Source organism: Octodon degus, unplaced genomic scaffold, assembly GCF_000260255.1.
Source record: "Octodon degus isolate 3935 unplaced genomic scaffold, OctDeg1.0 scaffold00075, whole genome shotgun sequence".
Taxonomy (NCBI): Eukaryota; Metazoa; Chordata; class Mammalia; order Rodentia; family Octodontidae; genus Octodon; species Octodon degus.
The window spans coordinates 4,059,826-4,070,055 of record NW_004524651.1 but is presented as its reverse complement, the minus strand read 5'-3'; the positions used below and the strand labels follow the sequence as shown (position 1 = coordinate 4,070,055).

The following is a 10,230-nucleotide window of genomic DNA, read 5'->3' as shown; positions in this document are numbered from 1 at the left end:
CTTTGCCAAGCTTGTTCTAAGTAGGTGCCTTAGACCACTGAGCCATCTCTCCAGCCCCGAAAGACTGATTTCTTTTAATGGCTTTTTTTTTCCTTGGGGTAAAAGTTCAGAACAGGTAATAGAACAAATAAATGTGATTGGAAAAATTAATATATAGCAAAGTAATAGAAAAATCGGGTCAGGCAGATAGCTCAGTAGAATAAGTGCTTGCCTGGCAAGTGCAAGGGCTTGATTTCAATCCCTGGTTCCGCCAAAAAAAAAAAAAAAAAAAAAAAGAAAGAAAAATCACATGTGTGAATACTCTTAACATTATTATTCATTATTATTTAAAGCAATATTTACAGTTCCCCTAGGTTGCTGAGTGTGTGTGTGTGTGTGTGTGTTTTAGGAACTAGGGATTGAATTCAGGGCCTTCCCATTGAACATCATTGCCACCCTTTTTATTTTTTATTTTGAGACAAAGTCTCACTAAGTTGCTAAGTTCTCCGGACTGGGCTCAAACTTTCTACCCGCCTGTCTTACCCCAACTTAGCTAAGACCATAAGTTGGAGGCTTGTGTGCCCAACCTAAAATGATGTGTGATGGCGCATACTGGCGATGGAGACTGGGCATGGTGGCACGAACCAGGAGTGCTAGTGCTACAGTGATCTCAAGGCCAGCCTGAACTGCATAGCAAAACCCTGCATCAGAAAGACAAATAAATAAGCAAGCAATTCTGTTTCTTAGAGGCCAGTCTAAGGAATGAAGTAGAAGATGTGAAGAAGAAAAACAGTAAAATGATAATTGTGGTTCTTTTGAGATGGTGGCACTGTGGATAATCTTTTTTATTTTTTTCCTTCCTGTATTTAGGACAGGGTCTACAGGGTCTCAGAACGTAGATTAGACTCAGTGATTCTCCTGTTTTCAGCCACCCAAGTGCTGGGAGTACAGGCGTGTGCTCCCACGCCCAGTCTCCATCACCATCTTAGCATGCTACGCAGGTGGAACCCACATGGCAGGCTGGAGATCGAACCCCAGCCACTGCATCTGCCAGCGCAAGCACTTTAGTTTGCTGAGCTGTCAAACTGGCCCTCTGTGGATAATCTTTGTCCTCTAAATTTTTGGAAATTATGATTTTGTTACATTTAGAATTAAGAAACTATCCAATCATATTGCTTTTTTATTTATTATTATTTTTCTGTATTTTAGGGAAGGGTCTACAGGGTGTTTAGGGTCTCACTACTAGAGCAGACTTGTAGTGATTCTCTTGTTTACAGCCTCCCAAGTGCTGGGATTATAGGGGTGCACCATCACGCCCAGTCTAATTGCCGGCCTAGCTCACCCTGGGGGTGCAGGCCCCAGGGAGGGGAACCCCTAGCTGCTGCACATGCCTGCAGGTGCGTTAATCCGCTGAGCTATTTGGCCAGCTCCCCCCCCCCCCCGCAGCCCCCCTGGTTTTTTTTTTTTTTTTTCCAGAACCCTCCTGACTGATGCCAACTCTGTGGTCCTGTGACTACCTCTGGCTATTCTCATATTCTATTCATTCGCCTATGCTCATTAATCAATTTAGTCAACAAATATCCAGGCTCCACTGTGTGCCAGGCACAGTCCTAGCCGTAGGAGAAAGTGGAAAGCTTGGATTGTGTGGGCTGGTGGTGGTGATGGATATGCTGAGAGCACCTGGCTGACTGTGCCAAAGAGTGGAGTGCTGCGCAGAATTACAACCACATGGGAAAGGGACGAAGCTAGTCGGGGTCAGGTGTGTCATCTCTGAAGAATTGATTTTCGCTGAGCTCAGTTATGAAACGGTTACTAGACAAGGTGCTGGACCATCAGCCCTTGTGTCCGCCGTGACCCCGCGGGGCCAGTCCCTTTCACCCTAGCGAAGACAGCTGCAGCTGCACCGTCCTGACCCCTCTACCTCAGGGAAGCTGTTTGAGTTCCCACCATCAGCGTCCTGAGCCACCTGGCCCCACCCACCAGGGCATGGTCATCCAACTTCTCTTGATTTTGTATGTCACACAGTAGCCTCCCTTTTCTTCCGGCTGAGCTGGTCCTGACTGTAACTGGCTTCCATAGGGTGAGAGTTTGCACGCTGAAGGACTTTGTTACGGTTCCTATGTGGATGTCACCACAAAATCTCATTGCTCCTACGTGGGGCTTTGGGGAGGTTATTGGATCATGAGGGTTTCACCCCAAAGGTGGCACTGGAGGGAAGGAGCGGAGTCCTTGGAGTCTCTGGGGTGACCTGAGGGCGTCTCTGCTTGCATTGCGTGCCCCCAGCGAGCCTCCTCTGCCGTGCTGCAGCTGGGGACTGGAGCCTGCGCAAACTGAGCCAAAGCACACCTCTCCCCCTTTACCTGCGAATGCCAAATATTGTGTCCTCGCAACAAGTAAGTAACTAAGACAAAGCTCAAGGAATAAGTATGAAAGAGGCTGGGGTAACAGGAATTTTCAGCATCATTAATCTTTATTTTGTTTGTTTTCTTTTGAGACCTGGTAGTGCGGGCTGGCCTCCTACATTCATTCTTTGAATATATTCCCTGATTTTTTTTTTTTTTTTTAAATAAAAGAAGAAGAGAGGGCAAAGGGATCAAAGAAAAGAGGCAAAGCCAGAGGACTGGGAGAGAAAGAGAGCAGCAAAAGTGTAGCAAACCGTAGTCTCTCCCGTGTGGAGGCTGAAGAGTGCCTGCGGCCTGTGAAGTCCTGCCTTGCGCTGTGCTTAGCCTTGACTCAAGAGACAGGAGGTGAACAAAGCACACTTGCGGTTGTGTCTGGGTGGGTCACGGGCACAGCCTCGGACTGCTCTGGTTCCCGGCCCCTGCGCCCCTCCCTTGTGCCCTTCCCCTGCGCCTCTCCCGGGCACCCCTGCTGTCCTTTGTTTTCCTCTGCCAGACTTCTGCCTCAGTGCCACCCATGGAATGACACCTGTGAGACCCTGAGCAGAATGAACAAGCTCTACCTCAGGGAGTTTATCCCAGCCACAAAATGTTGCCTGGCACAGCGTCTGTCCATGCCAGATAGAGCTCCTTCGGGACAAGAGCTTACAGGTTCACTATTTCCTCCTCCAAGATTCGTGTCCTTCGCCTTACCCTCGTAGGTGTTAAAAGGCTATTGGTTTGACTCACGTAGCTTGTAAAAAATATACTGTAAAGCCTGGAGGTAAAGGCCTGAAGAGACAGTACTCCAGGAGCATCTGCCTTAGTTATACTTTGATGGTGACCTCCATCAAGATCCCTGAGGAATGATAATTTAGAATTGGAACTGTGAAATTGACTACATTACTGAGACTTTTGTATCTTGCTTTTTTTTTTTTTTTAAACCACCTGGCCTAGCAGAAAGCAGTACAGTGTGGGGATTATGTTTTTGTCTTTCTTTAAAATTTTCTTTTCATGTATTTAGTACAGGTTCTACAGGGTCTCGCTATGTAGATCGGACTTGTAGTGGTTCTCCTGTTTTCAGCCTCCCAAACGCTGTAATTACAGACGTGCGCTATAAGGTCTTGCTGTGTAGTTTGGACTGCCTGTGAACCCAGTATGTAGCCTAGGCTGGCCTCAAGGTCACAGTGATGCTCCTGTCTCAGCCTCTTGAGTGCTAGGATTACAGGCATGTGCCACCACCCCAGCCCAATGTGGGGATTGTGAATCAGAACTGAGTTCAAATTCTAGCTCTAAAACCTATTGATTTAAGTTCATTTAACTTTGTTTTGTTTTTTGAGACAGGCTTCATGTGCCATTCAGGCTGGCCTGGTGTGGGGGGTGGCTAAGGCTGGAGATTGAGCACATACATGAGAATGCCAGATGCTCTGGTGAGCCATACAGAGTCGCTAGGCCCAGGGGTGGAAATTGACATCAGCCTCCTGACAGAAGCCCTGTGCTGTGGTGAGCAGCTCCTCCCCACTCAGCCAGAGAGGGCTCCACCTAGCCTCAGCTTCCTGTCCCTTATCGGTATTTCTTCATTCTCTTGCCATCCTTCCTCTCAGGAACTTTGAAAGCAGCATTGGACACAAGAGCCTGGAACTCAGTGTAGCCCAGGCTGGGCTCAATCCTGCCGCAGTCCTCCTACTTCAGCCTCCCAAGAACTGGGATTATAGGCACGTGTCCCTACAGCCAGTTCATGTAACTTGAACCCTGAGCCTCAGGTTCCTTTTCTGAAAAGTGACCAAAATAATATTACTCAGATGGGCATATAATAAAACCTTGTTACGGTATTTGGCATGTCCTTATTTAAATTTTATAACTACTTTTAATAGTTTGGGTTTTTTTTTTGAGGTCAGGGTTGAGACAGGGTCTTGCTGGTCCTGAACCCACTCTGTAGCTCAGGTTCAAATTCCCAGTGATCCCTCCTCTCTCATTCTCCCCAGTAATTGGATTTCTGACATGAGCCACCATGCCTGGCAATGGTTTCATAAAATATAGTGAGTGTATTTAGCTATGATCTGTTTAATTTAGCTATTATCTACTTCTTTTGCCTTAAAGAGTATTTTTACTATTTTAAATAATTTTGTACATATAAATCTTAAAAATAGAACTTTGATCAAATTTAAATTTATTTTTTAGTTAAGTGCATGCCTGGCAAGTGCAAGGACCTAGGGTTTGATCCCCTGTACCATATGCCATGCCACAGTCCTCCTACTTCAGCCTCCAAAGAACTGGGATTATAGGCACGTGTCCCTACAATCAGTTCATGTAACTCGAACCCTGAGCCTCATGTTCCTTTTCTGAAAAGTGACCAAAATAATATTACTCAGATGGGCATATGATAAAACCCATCTGAACCCTGGGTGCACTATGCCAGCCAACAAAACCAGGCATGGTGGCACACACCTGTAATCCCAATGCTGGGGAGGCTGAGACAGGAGGATCACTATGAGTTTGAGCTGCATAGCAAGACCCTGTACAAAAATAAATTAATTAAATTTTTTAAAAAATAAATTTATTTATTAGAATTGACTCCAGAAGTAGAATAATATAAATAAGTTTTTTATGAGTCAATATATATAATCAAATAGCTTTTTAAGAAGGCAAAACTAGTTTATGTTTTTACCAATAACAAAAATTTCCAAGGCTATTATAGGGCTATTTGTTTATTGCAGCACTTGGGATTGAACCCAGAACCCAGAGCTTCACTGAATCTAGAGCTGAGCTACATCCTTTTTTTATATTTTAATTTTGAGTCAAGGTTTCACTAAGTTGTGCAGGCTGAGCTCATACTTACAATGCTCCTGCCTCAGTCTCCCAGAGTGCTGGGATTATAGACATGCACCACCAGGGTGCATTTTTTAAGATTTGCACATTTGATAGGTAGAAACTGTAATCTTGAGGGGCCAGCCAGATAGCTCAGTGGATTAAAGCCCCTGCTTAGGCAGATGCAGCGGGCTCAGTTCGATCCCTGGTGTACCTATAATCCCTGTGCTTGAGAGGCTGAAAACAGGAGCGTCACTATGAGTCCTATCTGTGTAGCGAGACCCTGTAAACCCTTTGGTAAATACATTAAAAAAGAAGAAAATGTAATATTTCCACATGTGGTTAATCTGAAGTGGAACATTTTCAGAGGTTTTAAAACTCTCTTTTTCCTTTGTGAATCATTTATTCCCATGAGGAAAAAGCATTCCATCAGGCGCCATGCTTACCAGGCTTTGAAGTGTTCCTTCATGTGCTGAAGAACCTTCTCGACCACATAATCCATGAAGCTGGAGGTGCTGACATTCTTTTCAAGAGAACTCTTGAGTGTGAAATTAGGGGCCGGCGGAAGGCTCGGAGGCTTACTTGTGTCATCGTGGTTGGAAGAATTTCCTTCTTGAACACGTGGAGCTTCCTAGAGGAGCAGGGTTATACAGCAAAAGGCCTCCTAAGTCCCAGCACATGTCAAAGTTAATAGCACAGTAATTGGAGGGGCAGGTCGGACTCAGGCTAGCCCAGCATCCCAGCAGCTTCACACAAAGACACTTTCCTCTCTTTACAAAGGCACTCTAACTGGCGTGGTGGTGCGCGCCTGAAATCCCAGCTCTTGGGATGCTGTAAACAGGTGGATCACTACAAGTATGAACTAGTAGTGAGACCCTGAACGCCCTGTAGACACTTCCCTAAAAATATGAAAACAAAAAACAAAACAAAAACCAATGGCGCTCTAGATTCTAGGTGACAGAGATGTATCATCGCTTGGCTGTCGCTTGGAGGCACCAAGCTTCCCTTCTGCACTTGGCAGGGAAGAGAACGGATGGACACATACAGTAGGGGCTACTCCCTGTGTCACCCTAAAAACAGTCCTTGTCATTTTGCTCACATTTTGTGAGCCAGAACTTGCCCTGTGGCACCCTATAACTGCAAGGGGAGCCTGAAATCAAGCAACTGGGTGAAATGTGGATGAAGGGCTGCTTGTGCCGTAGACGCTAGTGTTCAGGACCAGGTGTGCACCATAGCTCTGAAATACGCTGTGTGGTGGTGTGTGTGATTTTGACAAGAACTTGTCAGGCAACATACACACTAGTGACTCTCTTATTGAGTGTTTTTTGAGGCAGGGTCTCACTTTGTAGTTCAGGCTGGCCTTGAACTCACTATGTAGCCCAAGGGAGCCTTGAACTTGCTGTGATCCTCCTGCCTCAGCCTCCCAAGACGTGGGATTACAGGCGTGCACCTCCGTGCCCAGCTCTCTCTTACTGAGTTCTGAAATGCACATGTACTCATTTTAATAGTTTTAAGTGAAACTTAAATGACATACAACTTGATGTAACTTTAGAACTATTTTGAAAACGTTTTCCAGTAAATTCCCTTAGCAAGCAAAACAAAACTAAACAAAACCCCCCCAAAACCAAAAACTCAAGCAAAAACTTTAAGGCCAAGTTAAAACCACTAAATCTGTAATTCTATTACACAAAGAAATAGAATGCATAAAATTTTCACTTTTAGTGAATAAAATATACATAAAGTTGCCTAAAGCATTTCTGTCTAGTTTCACAAATATAAAGCAAACACTTCTATAACATAACCAGAGCCCATAATTGCTTCACTTGCTGGCATTTGTAGAGTTCGTATATAAGGCTTCTCTGTACCCTTGCTTCTTGATAAGTTCGGTCTTTTTAAAACAATGTTTATTTATTTGGTATGGGGCACACTACACAGCTCAGATCCATAGTGAGCCTCCTGTCTCAGCCTGCCCAGCACAGGGATTACAGACATGACCACCACGCCCGGTTTTGGTGGCTGGCTCCCGGCATGGCATGTGGTATCGGAGATCACACCCGGGTCCTTGCACTTGCCAGGCAGGCACTTAGACCACTGTGCTATCTCCCCTGCCTGCCCAGTGAATTTGGTCTTTACATGATGAAATCAGAGCTGCTTTGAAAAAAATGACTTCTGGAGGCAGTTCAGCAGAGCGGTTGGGTGTGCTGACGCCGGGGCGCCTGCCTGCGTTCGCGTCTCAGTTCTCACTGGCCGTGTGAGCTCACACAGGCTGCGTGTTCCACTGTGTGTCACCGGAACAGTGAGAAGCCAACTCTGCTTACCTGCAGTGGTTTGGATGCGGCTTGTCCCCCTGAAGACTCATTTGGAAAGTGGATTCCCAACATCACATTATTGAGATGTAGTGGGGCATTAAAAGGTGGTTAGGGCAAGGTAGCCCACACCATAATCCTGTGCTCTGGGGGTGCTGGGGTGGGAGGGTCATAAAGTAACTTAGTGAGATCCTGTCTCCAAAAGAAAAAGAAAATAAAGGACTGGAGCTATAGCTCAGTGTGAAGGCCCCAGGTTCAATCCCCAGTACCAGCAAGAAAAAAAAATGGGGCTGGGGGAGTAGTTCAGCAGTATAAGCACCTGCCTGGCAAGTGCAAGGACCCAGGTTTAATCCCTGGTACTACATGCCATGCTGGCCCTACACCGAGCTGGCCAACAAAACCAGGCCTTGTAGTACATGCCTGTAATCCCTGCCCTGGGGAGGCCGAGACAGGAGGATCACTATGAGTGATGTGTAGTGAGACTCTGTAGCAAAAGATTAAAAAAAAAAAAATCTTGAAGGAATGAGTTAGGTCCAGAGAGACTAGGTGACCCTCAAAAGCTGGTATTGTCAAGCCAGCCCAGCCCCTGGCCCCTCTCCACCTACCTCCCCCCACCCCAGCCCCTCTCCACCTACCTCCCTTTGGCCTCTTACACACTTCCTTTCTATACATCTGTTTTCTCTTCTCCTCCATGCCCGGAGCAGAGGATATTCTTGCTTAGAAGGGTGACCCAAACAAAGCTCTTTTCTTCATGAATTACGCGGCCTCGGGCTTTTCCTTCTTTATTTTGGTGCTGAAGATTGGTACCTGAAGGCCCTCACACATACCAAACATGAGCTCACTGAACTGGTCTCAGTGCTCTGACAACAGAAAATTGGCTCAGAAACTGCCTGATGGGGCTATTCAGAGGATTCTATGATCTGATGTATAGAAAAAGTTCTTAGAACATTACCTAATGAGCACTTTAGTGATTATTATAAAGATGCATAATTGAACAGCAGTATTTTACATGGAGGCTTTCATATAGTGTTGCTTTGTTATCAGTATAAAGAATTTTAGGGCCAGGGAGATAGCTTGGTGGTCTAAGCACCTGCCTGGCAAATGCAAGGACCTGGATTCGATCCCAGATACCCCATGATGTGCTGGCCCCATGCCTAGCTGGCCACTGAAACCGGGTGTGGTGGTGCATGCTTGTATACCCAGTGCTGAGGAGGCTGAGACAGGAGGATCACTATGAGACTGACCTGGTGCAAGATCGTATACCAAAAAATAAAAGAATTTTAAAAAGAAAAAAAAAAAAAAAACTTTTCAGGCACAGTGTCATATAACTATAATCCAAGCTATGAGAGAGGCTAACGCAGGTGGATAACGAGTTTGAGACCAGCCTGAGTGATTTAACAAGACCCTTTCTCAAAGTCTAAAAGAAGGCTATAAGCCAGGTGTGGTGCCACATGCCTGTAATCCCAGCACTGGGGAGGCAGAGGCCATGAGTTCTGTGCCTGCGTGGGCTACATAGTGAGGCTTTGTCTCACAAAAGGAAACAAATAAATAAATGGCTGGGGGTGTTGCTCAGTGGTAGAACACTTGCCTGGTATGTGCAGGGCCGTGGATTCAATTCCCAGTGCCATACACAAGAAAAGTTTAGATAAATTAGTTATTGTTACTCAGTTGAATGGGAGAAAATTGAAGCACAGAAAAAGAAATTGACAATAATAAAGATTAATATTATCTGTGGCTTTCATCTGTAGCAACATTCGAAAGCCCTGCTAAAATTTTCTTAAAATTCTATTTCTCATTGGACTGTAAGTCTAAGGATGATTAAACACATTGAATTCTTTTTTCCTTGCAGAGTATGCCTTAAGGGAATTCTAGAATCAGAGTTAGCAGGGGTGGGAACAGTGGCTTGCTTTCTTTATTCTTTTCTTTTTTAAACAAGATCTCACTATGTAGTTTAGACTAACCTTGAACTCACTAGCCTGGGCTGGCCTTGAACTCATGGCAGTTCTCCTGCCCCAGCCTCCCAAGTCCTGGGATGACAGGTATATACCACCACACCCTGCTTTCAAAACACTTTAATTATTGCCTATAGTAACAAATATGTTTCCCAACACAACTCAAAATATGCGTGCTTACATTGTATATGGGTCTTTATATAATGTTGCACACAATGGAAAGAAAACAAGCATAAGAAAATGCAGTGCAGTGCCTCCTACTGTTCTCTGTCTTCAGAAGTAGTTTTGTTTATTTGGCTGGCTTACAATTCCATTCAGGGCAGGTCTGGTAAGGCTTGAGGACCTGGTAATGGAACCACAGCATCCTGATTGCTTTGTTTAAGCAGTCACTTAAACAACTGAGCTAATGGGCAGCCCCCCCCCTTTTCTGTCTTGTTTTCTGTGTTTTTAATGTTTGTGACTTTCTAAACTTTTCAAATCATGCATGGCCTACAACTTTGTAGGCTGGAAAAAGAGTGAAGTGTTGGATTACAGAATGTCACAGGCCAAATTCTCTAGGAGCAGAGCCTTGGCCAGGCGTGATGGTGCACCCTTGTAATCCCAGCACTCGGTAGGCTGAGGCAGGAGGATCATTGAGACTTAGAGACCAGCCTGGGCTACAAAGTGAGCTGAAGGCCAGCCTAAGCTGCACAGCAAGATGTTGTCTCAAAAAGATAAGAAGGGCTGGTGAGATGGCTCAGTGGTCTAAAGCACCTACTTAGAACAAGCTAAGCTAAGCAAAGCACAGGGACCGTGGTTCAATCCTCC

General features: G+C 45.4%; 1 protein-coding gene across 1 annotated transcript in view; it reads right to left on the bottom strand.

The window, feature by feature from the left end:
• Nucleotides 1-5,607: 5,607 nt before the first annotated feature.
• The window catches only part of Clul1 (clusterin like 1), a 33,651-nt gene continuing 29,028 nt past the window's right edge, over nucleotides 5,608-10,230 (bottom strand). Inside the window, exon 5 of the mRNA XM_023720399.1 lies at nucleotides 5,608-5,796. Within this exon, the coding sequence (XP_023576167.1) occupies nucleotides 5,608-5,796 (189 nt within the window). The remainder of the gene's footprint in view (nucleotides 5,797-10,230) is intronic.